The sequence below is a fragment of the Triticum aestivum genome, chromosome 3D (assembly GCF_018294505.1).
Source record: "Triticum aestivum cultivar Chinese Spring chromosome 3D, IWGSC CS RefSeq v2.1, whole genome shotgun sequence".
Classification (NCBI taxonomy): Eukaryota; Viridiplantae; Streptophyta; class Magnoliopsida; order Poales; family Poaceae; genus Triticum; species Triticum aestivum.
Genome location: NC_057802.1, coordinates 446,503,273 through 446,526,182, shown reverse-complemented (window position 1 = coordinate 446,526,182; position 22,910 = coordinate 446,503,273). Strand labels below are relative to the sequence as shown.

General features: G+C 43.9%; 2 protein-coding genes across 2 annotated transcripts; both read right to left on the bottom strand.

Annotated features, from left to right (window-relative positions):
• Nucleotides 1–3,740: 3,740 nt before the first annotated feature.
• On the bottom strand, nucleotides 3,741–9,155 carry LOC123076355 (leucine-rich repeat receptor protein kinase HPCA1-like). The gene is made up of 18 exons (XM_044498651.1): nucleotides 9,071–9,155; nucleotides 8,542–8,665; nucleotides 8,009–8,083; nucleotides 7,851–7,919; nucleotides 7,573–7,734; nucleotides 7,359–7,430; nucleotides 7,214–7,285; nucleotides 7,068–7,139; nucleotides 6,919–6,987; nucleotides 6,768–6,842; nucleotides 6,579–6,650; nucleotides 6,358–6,492; nucleotides 5,932–6,265; nucleotides 5,558–5,786; nucleotides 5,086–5,225; nucleotides 4,779–5,002; nucleotides 4,465–4,693; nucleotides 3,741–4,376 (listed from the first exon to the last, which is right to left on the bottom strand). Exons 1-18 carry the CDS (start codon nucleotides 9,153–9,155, stop codon nucleotides 3,882–3,884), a joined length of 2,733 nt encoding a protein of 910 aa, XP_044354586.1. The 3' UTR covers nucleotides 3,741–3,881.
• A 1,585-nt stretch (nucleotides 9,156–10,740) lies between these two features.
• On the bottom strand, nucleotides 10,741–16,298 carry LOC123076354 (leucine-rich repeat receptor protein kinase HPCA1-like). Its single transcript, XM_044498650.1, has 16 exons — nucleotides 16,223–16,298; nucleotides 15,857–15,929; nucleotides 15,079–15,153; nucleotides 14,899–14,970; nucleotides 14,642–14,803; nucleotides 14,463–14,537; nucleotides 14,311–14,382; nucleotides 14,150–14,221; nucleotides 13,507–13,578; nucleotides 13,134–13,271; nucleotides 12,588–13,057; nucleotides 12,354–12,512; nucleotides 12,051–12,190; nucleotides 11,698–11,917; nucleotides 11,392–11,627; nucleotides 10,741–11,304 (listed from the first exon to the last, which is right to left on the bottom strand). The coding sequence occupies exons 1-16, from the start codon at nucleotides 16,296–16,298 to the stop codon at nucleotides 10,807–10,809; spliced, it is 2,610 nt and encodes an 869-aa protein (XP_044354585.1). The 3' UTR covers nucleotides 10,741–10,806.
• Between the last annotated feature and the right edge of the window lie 6,612 nt (nucleotides 16,299–22,910).

Here is a 22,910-nt window from a genome sequence, read left to right as displayed (position 1 = left end):
AACTTTTGAGAACGTCTACGAAGATGCAGCATTCTCCTCACCTCGCAACACGACGACGGGAGGTGAGGGGAACTGGCGAAAATCATTTTTCTTTTTGTTTTTTAAACACAAACTACTTTTTATTCAAATAGGAACGACACAACTATGGTATGACAAAATGGACTTTGCAAGACAGAAAAATTAACAACCCCTTACACCAATGAGCCGCCATTGACGAGAACCATCCACACCAAGAAGAACATTTATGCAGCAAGGAACCAACAACACTGCCACAAAGACTCCACCAAAGGAATACTCTTTTAGGTTTTTAAGTCTCATGAGCCCCCGGAGCTATCCTGAATCTGAAGACAGTGAATGCACCTTGCAAAGTCCTTGGATCAGTGAGAACTCCATTAGCAAAGAAAGAAATCCTCGTCCGCGTCCATTGTATAAAGTTGTAAAGGAAGAAGAGTGTTATCCATCTTGCAGAAGAACCGTACAACAACAACAAGTTTTGAAGAATGACAACAAATTAAAGCTGAGGACACAAACTTTCACCGACCATTCGCCGCGGCACATCAGACGACGTTAAGATAAGAAGAGACCAGAGAAACCTTACTCCAACATGCCATTGTTCCCCAACTCCTACTTGGCGCCTTAAGGGTCGGTTAGTGTGTATTTTGCTAACCGGCGCATACCCCCTCCACAACACTGGTATCCAGATGGGTCGGCCCATGTAGGGTATTTTCACCGGATTTTCCCATTTTGTTTCCATTTTATTCGTTTTTTATTTTCTTTTTCTTTATTTTTTTCATTTTTAGGTAATCAAATTCCTGAACTTTTCCCAATTTCATGACTTTTTTTCAAATTTGAAATCTTTTCTATTTTTTGTGAACTATTCTTTAAGTTTGAAACTTTTTAAATTTTTTTTTGAACTTTTAATTTCAAATCCGTGAACTCTTTCCCAAATTTTGTGAACTCATTCACATTACGAACTTTTTTCAAATCTTTTTTCCGAACCTTTTTTAAAATTCATGCACTTTTTTCTAATTTCGCAAACTTTTTCTAATCATGAACTTTCCAAGACTTGAACTTTTAAAACATTGTGATTTTTTTTCAAAAAAAATCATTTTCTTGAAATGTCAGAATTTTTTTTGATTTTTTGTGAATTTTCCATTTTTGAAAAGTCAACGATCACTGGTGTTCCGGTCAAGGTCGATGATCGTAGGCCCATCAATCAAGCAATTTTTAAAAAAGGAAGAAAGTATAGTTTTCCCCCTCAAACCTCTCTAGTTGAATCAAATTCCCCCCAAAGTCTAAAACTAAAACTGGTTAAATCACCCCCCAACTCTGCAATACCGGAGCAATTAGCCCCTTGAGTGGTTTTGCAAAGGATCGCAGGTGGTTTTGACTAAAGGTTGTTGACTGGGGATATGATGCTGACATGGCAATGAACGAGCAAGACGCCGCCGTGCTGCCCGTACTGCCCCGCCGCGAACAGAGAGTAACAGCCGCCGCCCCATCCAGTAGTAGTACACGGCTGCCACTACTTGCCCGGCGCGATGCTCGCTCCTCAAGAACATTGCGTCGTGGGGCACAAGTTAAGTGACAAGTCAACAACCTATAGTCAAAACCGGTTGCAATCCTTCCCAAAACCACTCGAGGGGCTTATTGATCTGGTATTGCAGAGTTTAGGGGGTGATTTAACCGGTTTTAGACTTTGGGGGGAATTTGATCCACCTAGATGGATTTGAGGGGGAAAACTATACTTCCTTCTTAAAAAGGCTCAGTTGGGCCAGCCCATGTGGCCCTCAAATGCTGATAGCTACAGGCCCGTTGCGTCCGGGGCCTGGTCTGGGCCGTTCAGCTGTAGCGTATGGATTGCCTCAAAAAAGAAAAGAAAAACTCAGTGTATGGAGGAATCTCCCCAAGCACCCGCACCGCACGGCCCGCACACGATCTGGCGGCACTCGTACCAATTAAACATTAAACGGCTAGTCAACTACCAGCCAAACTCCACTTAAACATTGAATAAAATACAAAAAAACTAAAAACTCACCCGCACGCTGCCCTAGTCCTTGCCGCCATCTTTGCCGTCATCGTCGCTAGTGAGGTTGATGAAGGATAACGACGACCCAGCCCACGGGAATGCGCTCTCCAACGCCGCCTCCTTCGGTGTCTGCTCTGACAACGGCATTGCTGCGCGGCGGGCGCGCCCCTCTTCCTCTTGCTCGTAGCGCTCTGCCTCCTGTTCCCGTGCCTAGCGGGCGCGGCGCTCCTCCTCCGCGTGCTCGGCCTGCATCTGGCGCTCGCCGTCGACCCGCTCCTCCACCAGCCAATGTTGCCTCCATCACTCCAGTGAGCCGCCTCCTCCTCCGGCAGCGTGTCCATGTGGACGGAAGGTGCGCTCACCCACTTGCAGACAACGTCGGTCCACATGTACGTCTCCTCGAGCCAAGTGGGCGTCGTGGGCGTGCGCTTGGGCTCAAGGACAGGCGGCGGTAGCGGTGGCGGGGGGTAGACCGAGTCCCCCGCCGCCGACAGCGCGAGAGCCTCTTCCAGGCCGTCCCAGTGCACGTCCTCGTCGCGCCGGCTCTCCTCAATGGCGCACTGCATCGCCACCTCCAGTGCGGTCTCGTAGGCCGCCTCTTCCTCCTCCGGCTTGACCTCGGTGGGCGGTGGCACATAGTCGCGGTTGAGCTGCATGCCGCCACGGCGGGCAACGTCGTGCTCCATCGCAAACCAGGCCTCCCTTTTGGGGGATTCCGGCACGTAGGCTAGGAGACGTCGCTGCTCCAGCATAAGGAGGGCACGACACCAGCACACCTCCTCTGCGTGCGCCTGCGACGACTGCGACACTGCCGGCATGGGGATGTGGTGCGGGTTCAGATGCCAACTGTGGGGCAGGTTGACATTCGGGGTACGACAGTGCTGGCGGTACTGTCAGTGCCATCACGCTTGGTGCATGGGGATGCACAACCTCTCCCGTGGCCCGCCGCGTGGAGGAGCCGGCGACGGTAGCAAAGAAGGCGCGCGGGACGAGCAGGCAGCGGGGGTGAGGTTGCCCTTGTTCTTGCCGAAGAACCCCATGACGAGCTAGGGTTTTGTGGTCGCCGACGAGAAAGCACGTATGGCCAGATGTGGACGGGGGAGAAGTGGATGAGGTCACCCCGCGCTTGCATTTAAAAACGATGACACACCAGATGCTTCCACACGCTATCATACGAGCACGAGTTAGGCGGACGCATTTATTACAACAACATGTGATGGTTGTGCGGCCGATATGTAGGCCTGTAATAGACACTAAACGAACGTGTGACTTGTGTCTGCGTGGACGTAAACCGGGCTTAAATTTGGGCGTGAAATGCATCACCGAGCGGACCCTGTTTGGGTCGGGTCGGCGCGTTGGGCCCGGTGTTCGGATCATTTGGTCTTTGGGTCACGGGCTCACGGCAGGGAGAGCCGGCGCGGAGGTAGCGGCACGGAGGCGGAAGACGGAGTGGAGCAGAGACGAACCCCTCCAAAGCGCACGCCCGCACGCACGGGGCACGGCCGTCCGCGTCCGCCTCACCGACCGACCAGGTTCGTCCGCATTTCCCCTCCCTCGCGCTCGTCGAAACCCCTGCCCTAACACACCAACGGCCGCAAATCGAAACGCACTCTTAATTCGAAGCTGCGATCTACCATCACGAGTTTAGAGCAGCTTCGATTCCATTAGCCATTGCTTTATTTAACGTTACACAGACGAATTCACCGTCGACCGTTGGTTGATCTGGTCTTAAGCTAATCGGGCATTCGAGCCATGGCCTTCAAATTTGGGCGGATTGCATGTTCCAACGACTGATTAGGAAAAAAAATGTCCATAAAATGTCCACTGAGTAGGCAAAGAGCGTGCGGGGAGCTTAGTGCCGAGTTCCACGGTGGGACCGGGAGGGTTCTTCCGATATGATGCTGCTGCTGCTGCTCGATCCGGTCACAACCACCGCACCGCCGTATGGGCCTCCGGTGGCTTGCCCTGCGTGCTCGAACTCCGTGACAGACGAGCCGGATGAGCTCAGCCCCTCATTGTGGAGCATCGTCTCGATTTCCTTCACCACCGAGCTCATCGTGGGCCGTTTTGAAGCCGACTCCTCCACGCACTCCATGGCCAGCTGCACGAACCTTCTGAACCCGGCCGACTTGGCGGCGTCGTGGATGGCCGGGTCGATGATGCCCTGCAAGCCGTAGTAGTCGTGCTCGTTGGGATCTATGGCAATCCTGAACTCCCGGACGATGTATCTGCCCTTTGTTATGGGCAGCCTGGCGCTTAGTAGCTCAAGCATGACGACGCCGAAGCTGTAGACGTCGCTCTTCTCCGATAGCTGCTGCGTCATATAGTACTCGGGGTCCAGATAGCCCTACGAAATGAAATGTAGCCGTCAAGGATAAGAGTAACCAATGAAATCTGTACACAAATTGGTAGACAATGGTAAGCAGAGCATTTACAAGTGTTCCCTTGACTTGAGTAGAAACGTGTCCCTTTTCGGTATCCGCAACTAGCTTCGACAGACCAAAATCAGCAACCTTTGCTTTCAGATTGTCATCCAAAAGGATATTTGTGGACTTTATATCTCTGTGGATAATAGGTGGATCAGCAAGTTCGTGAAGATACGCCAGTCCTCTAGCTGAGCCAAGAGCAATCCTGAGCCTCTTCTTCCAGTCCAGGTAAATTCCCCTTGCTGAGTCAAAATTGCAAGTTGTGAAGGAGAAGAAGCACAAATTTTACTTACTTTTAGGCTTATGAACTATCCTCTGTATACATACCTTGCAAGTTCTCTCGCAGTGTACCATTAGAAACATATTCATACACTAGCATCTGCTCCCCTTGTTCATAGCAAAATCCTATCAGGCTTACTAGGTTCCTGTGATGAACCCTGGACAGCAGTTCAATCTCATTCTTGAACTCCACCGCACCTTGCTTTGATCCATACTCCGCTCTTTTTATTGCAACACCTGTTCCATCCTCAATCGTTCCCTTGTAAACCTTTCACATGAGGTAAACCGTTAGATTAGCTGTATGTAAATCTTCTTGGAAAAATGTTAATCAATAACTATGTAGTTATTTACCTTTCCGTAGCCTCCTGATCCTATTTCATGACTTTCTGAGAAATTGTTGGTGCAGTTCTTCAGTTCATCAAAAGAGAAGAACCTGGCTCCTTTGAGCTGTGGAGCACCTCCACTATCTTTTTGAGCAACTCCCCATGAAGCTTAAATTTAGATGTAAATGGAGTAAAATCAGTAAAGTTTCATCAATCTACAAAAGTTTGTCAGTTTTCCCTTTATCACTGCTGTGAGTATTTGTTAGCTAAGCGCTTGCTGTCAGAACCATTAGTATGAACGGTTGTAAGCTTGGACACCTAACAGTGGGGTTGCAAGAAAAAAAGGGCCCAGTTGTTATTGCTTTGTTGTGTTATAATGTGCTATGTATCTACTTAGTTATCTGCAATCTTTGTCAATTCTAGTAATATATAGTGTCATGTCTCGGCAGAATCGACAGCTGCATAGTTGGAATTGCAATTCACATTCTTTGGAACCTTACCGAATGGATTTGCTCGTCCTGATGATTGTTCTGGCCTTCTCTTTTTCAGTATAGCAAATGTCGCCCCGGACATTAGGGCAAGCAGAAGAAAACTGCAGCCTACTGCAGTTCCAGCTATAGCACGTTTGCTCATTTGAGATTTCCCACTGCCAACACCACCTGAGATAGGAAGTACCAGTGAATTTCTTATGTAAATATGGACATAATTTACATTGATGATGTTGGATACCTGAAAATGAGACATATGTATCTCCAATGAAGTAATAAGGTCCAAAAATACTTGGTGGCTTATAAGTTTGGTTGCTAAAAGCAAAGCCAATCCTTATCAGTTCTGACGTAGCGAAGGATGTCCCTGTTGATGGAAACAGACTCACTTGAACTTGAAGGTAGTCATCACTGCTGAAAAGGACATCAGAAAGGAAAACTGCACCAGGGCGCAGTCCCAGCTCTTTCCAGAGACTAGTTTCCAGTTGCTGAAAAGTCGTTCTGTCACTCGGGTCAGCGAACAATGGCGCTCTGAAGATCATCTTGCCCGTGTAAGGATAGGCACAACTGCAAGTTGCAGGGTCTAGACTTTGATCACCGGAACATGTGGTTGAACCACATTGGGTTATATTGGTGCTGTATGATATCAGGCCCTCTTGCTGAAGGCTGCAAAAGAAGCGGCTCGAGGTATCTGAATCCAAGCACACAGGATTCCCCACAAGTCTGCGAATAGGTGAAAAGGCAATGCTAGTGAATTAATGGAATACAGAGGGAATGTTTAGATCTTGGTTCTAGAATATGCAGGTACTGCTCACACAAGGGTCTTGTTGTAGCTTGGTGTTATGTTGACTGCAAATATGCGATTGTTAAGGAGATTCACGATCTTCAGTTGTTGGGTGATGTTGCCAGTCACCTCTAGTGTTCCATTCAGTGCGTTGTTGCTTAGTATACTGTCTGATCAGCGAAAAAGAGGAAAACATGAGAAACTTCTATGTTCACGATAATTCATTAATGTTACATGTCGCCAGAAAATTACACTCGCTGCAGATTGGATAGGGTGAAGAGCCTTCTGGGAACTGGGCCGGAGAGTCCTCCAGATTCTATTGCTCTGCATATTAAGGTGTCAAGGTAACAAATTGTGATTGAGGGAGAAACATATTACTGACTAATGACTACCGTGAGGGAACACCAGATGATCAGTAGTGCACAGTATTAATTTACTCACACTGAAGTAAGAGACTGTAAAGTTGAGAACCAGTTCGGTGCTACTGATGGATCGAACGAATTGTTGCTTAAGTCCCTGGGTGTGCAGATAAAATTGATCAGAACAGCGTACATCATAGAAGTTTGCAGAAAACAATGCAGACGTTTCTTACACCACGTTTAGTTTGCTCAGGCTACTGAGATCTGGTATTGTCCCATTCAGCTGGTTGTTTGCTAAATTGCTGCAGAAAAAGAATTACACCACATGAGATAAATATATTATTCTTTTTGGTTACGGGTTATCACAATTCACGCTACTTACAGGAGATTTAGGTTGTCTAGCTTGCTGATGTTGGCTGGAACTTCTCCTGTGAAATTGTTCCTGTCTAATCGGCTATGGAAGATGCAAAGGGGTTCAACAATAGCAACTAGAATATGTTGGAAGAAAGACATTGCCCATATACTTACATGATTTTGAGGGTTGCGATGCCACCAAGCTCAGGCGGGATAGGACCAGACAATTGATTGTGGTCAAATAATCTGAGGAAGTTCAACAAAGTAGTCAGTGTAACATGTGTAGTGCTACTAAAAATGAAAATTGGTACTTCCTTACATGTGCTCGAGGATCATGCTAGAGTTGAAGAGGCCAGCAAGACTACCACTTAACTGATTCTTGTTAAAATGGCTGTTGATTTATTGGAGATAAGCATCAGTATGGTATGAAAAACAAAGCGACTTAAATTTCAGTTACAAAAAGTGACTTAACACTTCATATTGATCATGCATTCTTTATTCAGGCTGAAGGAAGAAATGTTAGAGGGACTTACAAATGTTTGGTGTGTGTAAGTAGGTCAAGTCCTGGAGAACCACCTGAGGAAATTGGAATAGATCCAGAAAGCTGGTTATCTGCCAGGTCTAGCCAAAAGAGGTTTGAGAGTAGACCAAACGATGGAGGAATCCCGCCTGTGAAGTTGTTTGAATTCAGCGCCCTACAGAGAAATTGTTGCAGAGCAAATTGCATCTCATTAGTACAACCAAAGTATCAGCAGAGCTTAATAATAATGTGAGAATGACTAAGGCTTTGTATGTGTCTAATAGTTCTTACAAGAACGAGAGCTGCGGCAAGTTTCCTAATACTTGGATGCCTCCTGTGAAGCTGCAGCCAGCCAAGATCCTGAGAAGCACAGTGCAGTAGGGTAGGCCAGTGATTGATGTATCCCAAATATGCAAGATAAGGATTTGCTAATGGTCATGTAGGCATACAGTGTTGTGAGCTTCTTGAGATTCCTGATAGCATCAGGCAGTGGGCCACCAATTCCAATGTTGAAGGAGAGATCCCTGCAAGCACCCTAAAGTATGAGCAAAAACAGTATATTATATTTTATCGAGGTAAATTAGCCAGTTCTTTTTTCTAAACTTGCTACATATGTAACGTCAGGTTTTTGTTTTATTAGTATAGCTGATATCTTCTCTGTTAAAATGTTATAAGCTCTGCACCTTTACCATCTGGAAACAAAGAATTCATGTTTATGTTTTCTTTAAGCAGTCAAAATCTCCAGAATCTTCTGATATACTCCAACATTTGAAGCAGAAAATGTACTCTTACTATTGATGATTAATAAACTTGAATGATTTTAAGGGTACGTAACTCACAGGTAAACAAGCTCATTGAGTTGGCCTATGCTGTTGCTTAATGTGCCTTGAGCGTCAATAATGCCTGAAAGCCTCCTGGAAACAGGGATGCCAAATTTAACTGGATGATAGGTGAAATTAAAACATCATTAGTTAGTACTCACAGTGACGTCACCCGCCCCTTGTCGCACGTAACCCCGTCCCATGGTGTACCACATGGATCATTTGATGCTTTCCAGTTTGATGGGAAGTCCTGCCATCCACTGATGAAAGACTGGAGCGCAGCCACTGACAATGCGTATTGATGTTATTATTCAGGAATTTACAGACCACTGACTTAAGCTATATTATCTGCATGGTGCCATATCTTCCTTTTATTGTCAGTTGCTCTGCATCATGCTAATGTTATGCAGATAAATAAGAAAATTTGCGAACTTGGAGAATATGAAAGGAGATGATATTGAATGAACTATTTGATATGGTGTTTATGATAGTACGATTGCATTATGCACTTGAATGCCATCTCTATTTTGTAGATAGAACAAAATTATTTTTCATACTAGTATGGCAGATAGAAAACATTTCATCTAAATACTTGTGTGGCTTGTCACCTTCAATATGATGAAGCTAAATCTTTGCAATGAAAGTAATCTAAGAAGAGAAAGGTACAGAAATTAGATTTATCATAGTTACCATCTTGAGGATCTGTATCACAGAGTCGCATAGGTATACTGGCCAACAGCATCAACAGCAGCAGAAACTTTCTCAACGCCTCCATTCTCAGAGCCTATGGGGATTACCTATGGGGATCACAATTTAGAAACACTCGAGTGGCAACAAACTGCAAAGCTGCTTGTGAAAGCTTCTTTGCAAGAACCCAAATGGAGGAGCATTCTAAGATGAACGCCAAAGCCTTGCTCTTTGGAAGGACATTTTCTCAAGAATAGGTCAACCGAATTTGTACCTGTTTGCATATTCCGCATGATACTTGGCCCAGCTGCTGGTTTTGTTGCCAAAAGGGAGAGATGGTCTCGAGGTGATCGAAAGGCAAGTAAAACAACCAAGTTGCATAAGGATTACTGACTGTTCCGTCAGTGTTATTTATTAACCTTTTCTAGACGGGCTGAGGACCTTCACGGGTCTAGGCTTTGCTTTGATCTTTGGTGGCTTGATACAGGTAACAGCTTTCATCCAACCAACCTGTTTCCTTTAAACGATGAAGTCGGGATGCTCTTTGGAGTTGGGACAACTGTTCCTTGTCTTTTCTCGGTTGAAATTAACGTCGCTGTGATGAAGTGATTCTTATATTCCGATATATACTTTCTTGTTAAGTAGCTAATAATATTATATTCTTTTGGTACAGCATATGTTGGTGGGGGCTGAAATAACAATGCCAAGGATTTGGAAGCTCTGATAGTGACAAAGTCATTGGTTTGCTCTTCCATTATTTGTGCAAAGGTACTTCCCCGTTTTGCCCCTTTTAATTTAAATTTATTCTGGGTAAAATATCTGTGTTTTTATCATTTGGCATACATGTCTTTGATGTGCCATTTTGCCAAATGAGTGCAGATGCGACATTATACGTAGGGACTAGAGTTATTGACCGATGTTCCAATAAGAAAAGTGCAGTGAAGGTGCATGGTAATCGAGGCAGTATTATCTTTGTGACTGGTTATGCAATCATAAGAAAGATGCTTCAATGTACACGGTCACAATGCATCTTCTAATTTTGTTTTGCATCAATATAGTTGACTAAATTGTTTTTCTCACTAATACTGTATTATATCTGCAGACCACCCACCAATGCCAACCACTTTACGACCTCACTCCAACAGGACCTTAGACTTCACAGTTATTCATTAACCTCAACGGCCAATCAGAGGCTATTAGTTTACTAAAAAAAGTGGCCATTAATGGTTAAATATATGTTGTGAAATGGCATTTTGTCGTTTTGAAAAAAAAACTACGGTTGAGATTGCATCCGCTAATTACTCAAATCAGAAATCGGATGAACGATTCAAGTCAGTGAAGGATGTTTCTAGGCTTGATGATGGATTGGAACTGTATGCTGGAGATGCACAATGTTCTTCCTTTTAGCAGATACTCCCTCTTTAAAGAAATATAAGAGCATTTAGATCACTAAAGTAGTGATCTAAACGCTCTTATACAGAGGGAGTATCATTCATTTTAATTTTAGGTTATCGATAGAAAAAGAACAGGTCATGAATGTTATGATATTATCGATAGATCATTCTCTCTGTCATATCTTAAGAAAACAATTTGCAAGTGCCTGCTTATAACATATTCCACCTCGGTTATATCAACAGATAGGAAAATGAATATTGTACGATAAATGTCTTGTGTCCTATTCACTTGGACCATGCACCAAAAACAATGAGTAGAGATAAGCAAGAACCAATACATAGTTCCTACTTTGGTTCAACAGCTGAGTATGAATATACACTATTGTAATCAAAAGCACTGCTGCTGCTGCTGTCATCTTTCATAGGAGAGTGTTCCTCTTGGCCTCTACCTGTTGCATCTCCAAAATGTTCAGTTGACAAAGATGCTGAATTTAACAACGGCCCCCCTTCATTCTGTAAAATTGTCTCAAGTTCCTTGACCACATCATTCATTGACGGGCGGTCAGCAGCAGATTCTTCTACACATTCCATAGCCAATTGCACGAATCTCCTGAAGCCAACTAATTTAGCTGAATCCCTGATTGCTGGATCAATTAGGCTCTTCAAGCCATAGTACTCTTGATCATACTGGTCTATTGCGGTCCTGATCTCACGGACAATGTACTTACCCTTCTCTATGGGCTGCCTGGAAGTTAATAGCTCTAGCATGACAACTCCAAAGCTATAGACATCACTCTTCTCGGAGAGCTGTTGAGTCATGTAGTACTCAGGATCCAAATAACCCTAGTATTTCGATATAAAAGATAAATTAGCAAGAAATCTTGTTTTCCCAAAAGAAACTATGCACTTATAATTCTCAGAATCACTTACCAATGTTCCCTTCACTTGGGTTGAAACATGTCCCTTTTGCGTGTCAGACACTAGTTTCGAAAGACCAAAATCAGCTACCTTTGCAGTTAGACTTTCGTCCAAAAGTATATTGGTTGATTTTATATCTCTGTGAATAATTGGTGGATTAGCAAGTTCATGAAGGTATGCCAGGCCTTTAGCAGACCCAATTGCGATCTTAAGTCGCTTCATCCAATCCAACTGTATCCCTCCTTTACCTGAAGATTAGCAATGGTTAAATCGTATGTCCTTGTTTAGGAGATAGTTGTAAAGATGAAGAGAGTGTACCCATCAAGTTGTCCCTGAGTGTCCCATTGGAAATATACTCATAAACCAACATCTGCTCCCCTTGTTCATAGCAGAAACCTACTAAGCTCACTAGGTTCTTGTGATGCACTCTGGACAGGAGTTCAATCTCATTCTTGAACTCAGCTGCACCTTGCATGGATCCTTGCTGTGCGCGTTTTATTGCAGCTATTTGCCCATTCGCAATCTTTCCTTTGTAAACCTTTAAACATATAAATATGACATTAGATGCTTTTTTTGGGGGGGGGGGGGGGGGGGGGGGGGGCATCATGACATTAGATGCTTCTGTAAACTTTTACTTGTGTCTAGGATATGTGAGCAAAGAAATCAGTTACCTTTCCATATCCTCCAGATCCTATCTCATGAGTTTCTGAGAAATTATTGGTGCATTTCTTCAGCTCCTCAAATACAAAATATCTTGCTCCTTTCAATTGTGGTACGTCTCCGTTATCTTTACCACCTGCTCCCCATGATGCTGTGGTATCAAAATATTAACAAGATCAAATTAGCAAACATGTTATGACACTTTTAAATGCTTATGATTATCTTGCTTTTTTTTTCTGCCATGTGTAGAGAACTAAAAAATAGCTTATTCAAGTTGGACATTTATTTATGGATGCGACAAAATAAATGATTACCAAATGGATTAGTAGTCCGCTCTACTGCCTCCTTGGCTATTTTCTTCTGCCGTAGAGCATATATTGCTACCAGAACAAGACCGACAATAAGGACAAAGCCAGCAATTGCTATTCCAATTATTACACCTTTGCGCATTGAGGATTTTTTACCGCTTGGGACTGAAATGGACAAGTTACGTAAGGCTTGGAGACATATCAAATAAAAGAGAATATAATTCTATGCAGTGTGCATACTTGCAAAGTATGGGATTGCTGTGAAGTAATATGGTCCAAATTGAGTTGGAGCTTTATAAATTTGGTTGGCCAAAACAGAACTGATTCTTATAACTTCTGAGCGATTGAAGCCCATTTCACTGACTGGAAAAAACATCAATCTGAATTTTAGAGGAGCTCCTGGGCTGAAGTCAACATCGGAAAGTGCAACTGATCTTGGAGCTAGGCTAAGGTTCTGTATAAGCGTCGACTCCAATTGTTGGAATAACTCGGGGCTTGTCATGTCAGAGAAGGCAGGTGCTTGGAAGTTCATCACACCCTCGAAGGGGGTAGTGCAAGCACAGTTCTGTGAAGTTTCTGGATTTGGTAACTGACCAGTGGGGCAGGAAATAGCACCACAGGGGCCTGGGCTAGTAGAGTATGACACTTGCTGTTTTTCCTTGAGTGTGCAGAAATTGATATTTTCTAGGCATGCAGGATTCCCTGTTAGTCTGGATGAGAACAGAAAAGATGGGTGAGACACATGCCATGTAGTTGTACAAGTATACCATATGGTGTGATACTTACATTAGGCTACCAGTGTAGCTTGGGTCAACGTTATTAGCATCGATTATTTGATTATTTGTCAAATTAACAACCCGCAGTTTTGAGCTGATTTTACCAGTCATAGTCAGTGAGCCTCCAAGAGTATTCTTAGCTAGTGATCTGCATTAAAATACTAGTTAAAACATGAGAAGACATAAAATTGTTGGTACATTAGGGTGAAATTAGAATTCATGTATTTGCAACAAAAATAATAAAAATATAAATGTAAATAAAGGATGTGAGGTCTTGAGGGACACACAATTATTTCTCAAAATCTGCTGAAATTTACTGAAGAGAAATTTTCAGTTAGATATGGCATTGGAGAAAGTTTTAGCTGGAGTATCGAGGAAATTACATTCTCTGCATCTGTGGGAGGCTGAAAAGAGCGTTGGGTATTGTCCCATTAAGACCATTACCATCCATAAATCTGTAAATTATCCAACCAGAACAACAATGTTATTTAGAATCTAGCTTATTCACGGGTGTGGATTTTGTACACTCAAGGGTCATTGCAAACACTATATCAGTCATTGATACTACCTCGAGATCTTTTCACACATTGCAATAGATGTAGGGCAAGAGTGTGCTTAGATCTGAAGGTTCTATTCATGGCTGATATGGTTTGTGCACTCACCCTTCAGTGTACCTGGGCATTTTCCCTTACTAAACCCATTGCTAATCCTCATACAACTCACAAGGTGTTCAGGGCCGTCGACGTCGAAAACCATCTTGGTGCTCCTGAGCTTGCAAAAGCATTGTTGCTCATGTCCCTGTCCGGAGAGAAAATTGTGTTGAAACAACAGAAGAATCATTAAACTTGAGCATTGATCTAGTTTGTGCCTTACACATAAGTGAGATTAGTTGCATTGGTGAGGTCTGGCACTGCCCCTCTCAATTGGTTACTTGCTAAGCTCCTGTAATAACCAAAGAAGTATTTGCAACATCATTTGGAAGGAAGAGGAGACATTAGTTATTGTTCCTTGTTGATAGCTACTTACAGTTCCATCAGGCTAGTCAGGTTACCGATACTATCAGGTACCGCACCGTAGAATTGGTTATGGTCTAGTCGGCTGAACAAGTACAGTCAGACAAAAAAAAGTCAATAAAACTGTGCAAAAGGGAGTGCGGGACTAATGAGAATTTATTATCAGGTACGTACATAATTTGAAGTGTTTTGACAAGCCCAAGGGATGGGGGGATTGGTCCATCAAGTTTATTGTTGTCAAATAGGCTGACAATGATTATCAAAACAAGTTAGATGGCATGAAAGAACAGAGGACATTAATAAGTGCAGATGAATACGCTGCTTACACATGTACGAGGTTCATATTGGCACTGAAAAGTTTTCTGTCCATTGGGCCTGTCAACTGGTTCTCGCTAAAATGGCTATTGAATTGGATGGATGGATGAGACAATATGAAAAAAATTAGCACGTTTAAGCTATAATTATTCCTTCCATTCTAGAGCAGGTACAACATTTTAGTACTTACAAATGCTTTGTGGCGACAAGTTTATCCAACCCCGGGTCTGAACCTCTCGAAACTGGGATTTGTCCTGACAATTGATTGGCCGACAAGTCCAACCAAGAGAGATTTGTGAGAAGGCCAAGTTCTGGGGGTATTCTGCCAGTGAATTGATTCATGTTTAGGGCCCTGTATGAGAGTAACTTGTTAATTGATTTGTATCATCTCACGAATCAAATAATGTCATTAAAAAGGTCTGCATTGAAATTTCAGTGAATTCTTACAGGAATGTGAGCTGTCTTAAGTTGCCTATCTCTTGTGGGATGTTACCAGTGAAGCTGCATCCAAGTAAATTCCTGAAGGAAAAACCACACAATATGTCAGCTTTTGCCCTGTCTTTTCTTTTGCTCCTCTCCACCTAACCCAAAGAAGAAGAATGTTTTGTGTATGGTCGATGTTCTTACAGAATGGTGAGCTGCTTCAGATTTCCAATATTTGGGGTAAGTGGACCTCCAAGACTTGGATTGTTAGACAGATCCCTGCATGTAGTTCATATCAGTAGTCTAAAACATATCATGGTTTATATCTGTAGATAATTTTGTAGGCTGTAGTTCCCGTTCCTGGATTCTTATCTGTTACTGCATGTTTTTGTTGAGAAAAAACTGAAGCTTTTATTACTGTATGAAGGGAGTTCTTTTGAAATTGAGGAAGCAATGACTTACAGATACGTCAAAGCGGAGAGTTGATCTATGGCATTGCTTAATGTACCTGCAACATTCATGCTCGATAATCTCCTGCAATTACCAGGTTTCAGCGGATTGTTTCTTGATAAAAGAAGTAAAAAATGACGACTGATAAGTTGAGTTCTAACATTTCTGTCACTCTCCCGCTGGAACAGGAAATTCCATCCCAGGGTTTGCAGGGATCGGATCCTGTCCAGCTTTGTGGTTGATTCCGCCAATTCTTCATCAGTGCTTGAAGTGCGGCAACTGTAGGTTTATCAAGCGAACATTAGAGAGACACTTTAATACCAACAACTCCAGTAATTTAATCTCACTCCTATCATGGATCATATTAGGCACTAATCTTAATCGTATGACAGTAGATGCAAATATCATCATAGAGCATGCAAGATAAGTATTAATCCAAGAAAGGAGGCCTTCTTTGAACTCTGAGTTGTACTGGCGGGAATGAAATATTGTTTCAGTTTCACCTTTTATCCTGAGACCTATTTCTCCATACATTAGCACGAATTCTAAATTTGTTTGATTTGACCTACTGTGCATTTGATCCATTATAGTTTTATTTGTGCTACCTAGCGCAACAAATTGAATTTAAAGATTACAAAGGGCTTAATAGTTAACCACTAATGCTACCGAATTGAAAAACTTTACCATAATCTTGATGCCACATACTACCATGATGCTGATATTTTTTCTCTGTCGGAATTCATTATAAGTAATAAATCATCTTCATCTTATGGTACAGGCTGAACTAATCTGGCTCACCTTCTTCTCAGGCCAATGGCCACTCGGTGAGCGACTTATCCTCAAAAGAAGGCAACTTTCTTCCTATTAACCCAATGAGAAAAACGAAGGACTGGCTTACCATCTTGGGGGTTCGTCTCGCTGGAGCCTGACTGAAGGCACAGCAAGAGCAAGAACAGAAGTAGCACCCACTGCATCGCCACTCAGCCGTGTTGTCCTGGCCTCCACAGCAGATCAAGATCACGTCAAACCAGAAGCAGTTTCGATGGATGTTCTTGTAGGAAAAGCCTACCCAATTGGCAAATTTGCGGAGGAGCTATCAGGTACCAAACGGCGCACCCTCCTTCTTGAGGTTAGTAACAAAGCCAGGCAAATCAAACAGCCATTCAAATAAAACCATCTCATATATAGCTTGCTTCAAAAAAAAAAAAAAGCTTGCTTCAGGGAATTATTAGCAGGCATTGCCTATCGGACTGCTTACCAGGTCCAACAGATATGCAGGTAGTAAAACGCATGCACACAAGGTTATTGGTGGCCTTGGCCTTATAAGACTTATAAACAAGTCGTAGCAAGAGCTCTCGGTTGAACTGATCAAAAGATGAGATGGTTGAAGCAAACGTTTGTGTATTGCATTTGAGTAGTGGGGGCAGGTGCTTCTTGCCTATCCGTGTGCGGCCTTATCTGCGCGGCACCTTATGTTATGCATTGCTCTTGCTCGGCATTGGCTCAGTCGTTAACTTTGCGGGTAGCTGGGTATCACTCTTGGCTTGGGTAGCTGGGTACTGCTGGGTTTTGTACGTTTTTCGGTCCATATCGTTGTGTTTTTAGTTAACACGTCGATAATTTTTGTGATTAAAAAACACGTAGATACGGCAATAAGTTGGATTATGCGTGCTTGGCCACATGTCAGACACTGGATGTGCTGCTCGACTGTTGTACTTAACAATTCCGTTTCTCCTTGTGCAGGTGAATCTCAGGTTGGGTCAAGAACTCAAGCTGCCTGCCACTGCTGATGTTGATATGGCATGAGGGCATGTATCGATGAATTATGCCAACGACTGCGCCCATGGTTGGTCAGTAAACCCTGTTTGACATGGTCACCATCTATTAGTTTATTTTTGTCCGTTCTCTCGAATCAGAGACAGTAGTCAGTTTAAATATAAATGTGTGCCATTTTCCCCAAAATGATGAAATGTTTCTGTAGCTTTCTGCAGGGCACTACGGTCTTCATGGGACCTTGGATGGTCTGGCGTGACATGTACCATGAAGTATGCGGTGCCCTACCACGAGCCAAACTAATGGGAAAAAATGGGCCAGGACGGCGAAGCTTTGGATCTACATGGCCGGCATATTTGCTTGCTTTGTCGCCGTTGCTGAGAGCCGACGCGTGATGTCGAGGCAGGCAACGCCATGGGACATTTTGGAGAACAAACACGAGGTTGCGCGCGGAAAGATCCCTGCGCGTGTGGCCAAATTAACCGGACGGCCGGCAGGGCAATGATTGATTGATTTATTGATTTCTCCAGGTAAACGCTCCGTCTTTTTTCCTAGAAAAAAAAACACAGTTAAGCCGGTGACTGCAGTTCGTTTGGATGAAGCCACTTTTTTTTTAGCATGAACCTGAAGCCACTTGGTGGCATGCATGGTGCCAATACGGCAGCGCACGCGTATCGTGGCCTGCATTGTAAGTTTGTAACCCCGTTCAGCTGAATGGAGTGAGTCCACCTTTGCCCCAGCGCGCACACGCTTTGTAATCTTGTCAATCAGTGCAGGTATGATGTATGAAACGTTCTAATGTGCGAAGGTATCGAAGCAGGAAAACGGGTGCCGTTTACTTCTTCTGGCGGTGATTGATAACTGTTCTTTTGGGGTGTAGAACAACTTACCATGGGGCTCTGGGTACACGCATGAAGTCTCTACGATGACAAGTACTCCCTCCGTCAGGAAATACTTGTCATCAAGATGAATAAAAGGGGTTGTATCTAGATGTATTTTAGTTCTAGATACATCCCTTTTTATCTATTTTGATGATAAGTATTTCCGGACGGAGAGTGTAGTATGACCGAACCAATCCCGTCAGTCGTAGAGTTTATCAATATTTTAATAATTAATAAATAAATAAACAGGCAAACAGTCATGAAAGCGGCCAGTGTTGGGCTGGTTCTAGTGCTGGTACGCAACTACGGTAGTCATCCGCATTTGGGCTACTACAGATAACAGACTGACGCGCCTACTGTGAGCCGTTGATGATCGATGGATGCATATTATTTGTTGCGAGAAGAAGGTGCAAAGGCATGAGACCATGACTGCATGCCAATTGGCGCACGCTGAGAGATGCGGAGCCGCCGGCGCCGGGGTCAAAACGCCTGAGCGGTCAGGTATATCGTACGTATATGTACGCACATACGTGTGCATGGTCTACTCTGGACCAGCCAGCAGCTAACGCTGAACCCGTCAGCAGGTAAGACGAGCGTGCAGGTCCCGACGCTGACTGACGCTTTCTGTTCCCTCGGCTCCACGTGTACAACGTAACTGCGTTGAAAGAAACTTGATCTCCATCCTTCGCATAATATGCAATGCGCGCGCATTAGTTTTCTCAAAAAAAAAAAGCTTCATAACTTTGCCCCGGATTTATAGAGAAAAGAATGTATATCTGCAATACCAAATGCGAGTTATATAACCAACCTGTGATTGGATGGTTAGAGAGACTGTGGTATCCTTAGCCCACCAGGGTTCAAGTCCTGATGCTCGCAGTAGTCTTTCGAAGGTGCTCATATGGGTAGGGTGTGCGTGTGTGCATTCATAGGAGTGAGTGTATGCGCGTGTATATGAGCACTTGCGTCTATACTGTGTTAAAAAGGTATATTTTATGATGAATTTATTTGTATTTATTTGGCGTTCTAGATGCTGATACAGTTTTTTATAAACTTGATCAGAGTTTGAATTTGAAAAAACCAGGTGAATTAAAGTCGTTTGTGTTTAGATTAATTGTCTCCGCTCGAAATGATATGCATGAACTCCTCGGAAAAGGGTTAACAAATTCATCTAACAGCAAATTGTTCATGTTTTCCAACCATGTGACAATTTCCATGAAGAAACGACATATATGTTATAATCTAGGCAAACAAATAAAAGATGTGCTGTAAAATACTGTTACAACACATATTTTGTTTATTTGCCCAGATCACAACATGCCATTTTTTTGCTAACCTTTGCACACCATAAACATGTTTGTGTTTACTTGTTTCATCTGATAGCATGTGATCCTGGGCTTCATTTTCATCGTGCACGCCCCCCGAGTTACTATGTTGATTGTGCGAAATCACTAATTAAGAGTATTTGTTGCAAAGAACACTCCATCTTCCCAGGCCACGACAAGTGGCGCACATGCAGCGCGCCACTTGTCGCAACCTGGGAGTTTTTCCTTTTTTTGTAGATTCGTTTATTCAAAATGTTTTATCTCTTAAACCGTGCGTCTAAATCTCAAACCGTTTTCATCATTGGATTCCTCGCGTCGAGATCTTCAAAACTAGATCCCATGTTGATAGGTTTTGACGAACTTTTTTTCACGAAAAAACCGGACGAAAAAACCAAACCGGGAGCACGGTTTTTTCCCTTTCCGAAAGAGGCACGCCGTGCCTCTTGCGAAATCACAACCGTGCCTCTCGTGGAAGCAAAACCGTGACTCTTGTGGAAAGAAAAAAAACAGAAAACGCGTTTTTTTTCCCTTTCCGAAAGAGGCACGTCGTGACTCTCACGAAAACACAACCGTGCCTCTGGCAAAAGCAAAACCGTGACTCTCGCGAAAGAAAAAAAACAGAAAACACGTATTTTTTTCCCTTTCCGAGAGGCACGGCCGTGACTCTCGCAAAAGCACAACCGTGCCTCTCGGGGAAGCAAAATCGTGACTCTCGCGAAAGAAAAAAAAAACAGAAAACGCGTTTTGTTTTTCCCTTTCCGAGAGGCACGGCCGTGACTCTCACGAAAGCACAACCGTGCCTCTCGCGAAAGAAAAAAAAACAGAAAACCCGTTTTTTCGTTTCCGAAAGGCACGGCCGTGACTCTCGCTAAAGCACAACTGTGCCTCTCACGAAAAAAAAACGTGACTTTGCACGAAAAAAAAAGTAAACGCGTTTTTTGCGAAAAAAAAGTTTTTTTTCAAAAAAAATTTGGTCGAAACGCTAAGGAAGACCGGGGGAAAACCAAAACGTCGAAAAAACCCAGGAAAAATACTGTTTAAAAAGCCGAAAACGCGTGCAGAAAAATAAAAAAAATAAAATCTGGAGGGAGCGTCCAGAGCGCGACACGTGGCGAATGGCTGAGAGCGCGCCAAGTGGCGCTGATCGTTGCGAGGCTCCCGAAGGAGCGCTCGTTAACTAGTTGCTCCCTGTGTTAAGCCCAAAGTCCAAAATTAATCAGGACGGGCCACAAAAATAGCTTCAAGCCCGTCTAAACAAAAAGGCCCAAAAGGAATCAGCCTTGCGAGAATGGCGCAAGTAGTGATGAAACCGTCTGCCTAGAAAACTAGTGCCTCAACAAGAAAAAAAAACTACCCCTAAAAAAAAGAAAAAAAATAGAGCTAACTCAAAAAAAAAAGATAATCAAATCGCAAAGAAGAAGGGCGATTGAAGCCGAATCAGTAAGGAGGCAATTGCACAATCATCATCGTCATTAGAAATGATAATGCCGTTGCTCTATTGAGGATTGATTGAACGGCGACAGGACGTATTGCTCACCGGAGTCCGTAGACGTCAATGATAAAGGAATTATTAACGGGAGATCTTGTACCAGTACGGCTGCTATGCTGTACTGGTACAGCACTAATTGCCATGCGGGATCGATCTAATCTGTTGTACGGCCCGGGTTGAATGCGCGATGCCCAAACCATGTGTTCGCCACACGATCCATTCGTTGTTTGGTATAGTATAATAACAGAGAGGGAGCAGCAACGATAGGAAAGCAAAAGGTTAAAGCACACTTGTATCTAGTAGTATTTCTTTGGGTGTGGTAATGTCTCAGTCAACTACGATTTAATAAGTCTTGGTCAAATGGCATGACATGCAAAAGAGAGGAAAAAAATTGCACGTATCTCAATGTAAGATCTCACGGATATAGCATTGAAGTCTCAGTCGACGGAGACTTAGCAAGACTGTATTTCGTTGGGTCTGTCTAGGGTACATTTAGATATGCCATAGTTATTGCACATCTAAGTGAATCAAATCAACAATGTGTTAAGCGGCCAGAAAGATGTCTCTCCTCCCAAGGAAAGGCGCTAGGGTTTCTGCTCCCCGTCGGCGGCGGCCACCGATTTGCCACGTCTCTTGTGGCCTTAGGGCTATGGGTGCACGGTAGATCCCAGCCCTTGTCGTCGGAAGGGCTCCGTTTTTAGGTGTTTCTTCAAGTTTTGTTAGGGTTTGTGTCCTACTTAGGAAGACGAGACGGCGGCGGCTTCCTGAAGATGGAATAAGGTTCTCCCCGTCTAGCCTTGTCGTGGTGGTGCGTCTAGCATCGTCGGAGGGCGTGTGGAGATGTGTCTTCGGCGGATCTCGTGGGATTCGGTCGGTGGTTGTCTTTGCTGGATCTGTTCGGATGCGGTCTTTGTCCGTCTTTGTTCGTGTGTCTTTAGGTTGAATACTTTTGATCTACGCTTCTCTTCATCGGCGGCGGTTGCTGTTCTGGTGCGTTGGTCCTATGGGCCTTAGCACGACGACTTTTCGACTGTCTACTACAACAAGTTGTGCCCGGCTCCAGCAAGGGAGAGACGATGAAGGCGATGCGTCTTCGGCTCACTTCAGTGCTTATAGTCGTCGTTTGGTGGTCTACGGATACGGATGTAGTTTTTATAATTTCTGGTGTTTGTTGTACTGTCATGATCGAAAATGAATAGATCAAAAGTTTTCCGAAAAAAGAGAATAAATCGAAAGTTTTCCAAAAAAAAGAATAGATCGAAAGTTTCTTAAAAAAAGTGACTCAATCATGCGTAAAAAAATAATACTCACACGAATCTCTTGATAAAATAATTTAAATGTGCAATACTTAGCGGACATCTAGATGTGCTTTAATAAAATCGTATTTCTTTTCCAATCGGTGCTAAAGCACGCTTGTCAAACATTACGATGCCATTTGTTGACGACCAGATGACTTGTTGTCCTGGCCTCCAAATTCTTTCGCATTTTAAACCTACCTCCTGCTTTTATATATTCGCACCGCACTGCTCCATAATTCCGAACAACCATGGTCGCACTTGGTCTCATGTTTCTTGGTGTACAATCACAATACATTGTTGGCACAGGTTAATCATACTACTACTACGGCGGTTGAGCAGTTCACCGGTCCGGCGCGACACGCTCCCGCTCCGCTCGGAAAGCAGCGGGGCGCGAATAAAGGTGGCCGGTCGAGTCGATCCGGCCCCTAGCTACTGCTGCTTGAAGCGAAGTCAAGTAGCAAGCGGCTTTACGGGAGCCACCGAAAGCGCGAAATTATGGCGGGACGCTGCACAGCTTAACCACTCCCAGACCCTAGAGACCGAGCGGGACGATGCTCAGAAAATAACTGCTTGCTTGCTTGCTTCTCAGCGAGCTCAACTAGCGGTGATGCGGCGGCTTCTTTTGAGATGCCACGGCCGCTGTCGCGCAAGTCCGGGCCGGAGTCTACCTGGTAGGCGCACACAATCGCGTCCGGTCCGGAAAGTGCGAGAGGGGGCGCTGCCGCTTTGGATCGACTTTGCGCATTTTCCGCTTTTTTCTCTGCACCGGCGCGTGCGTGCGTGCATGGTGGGTTCTGAAATCTGGTGTAAACGGACGTGGATG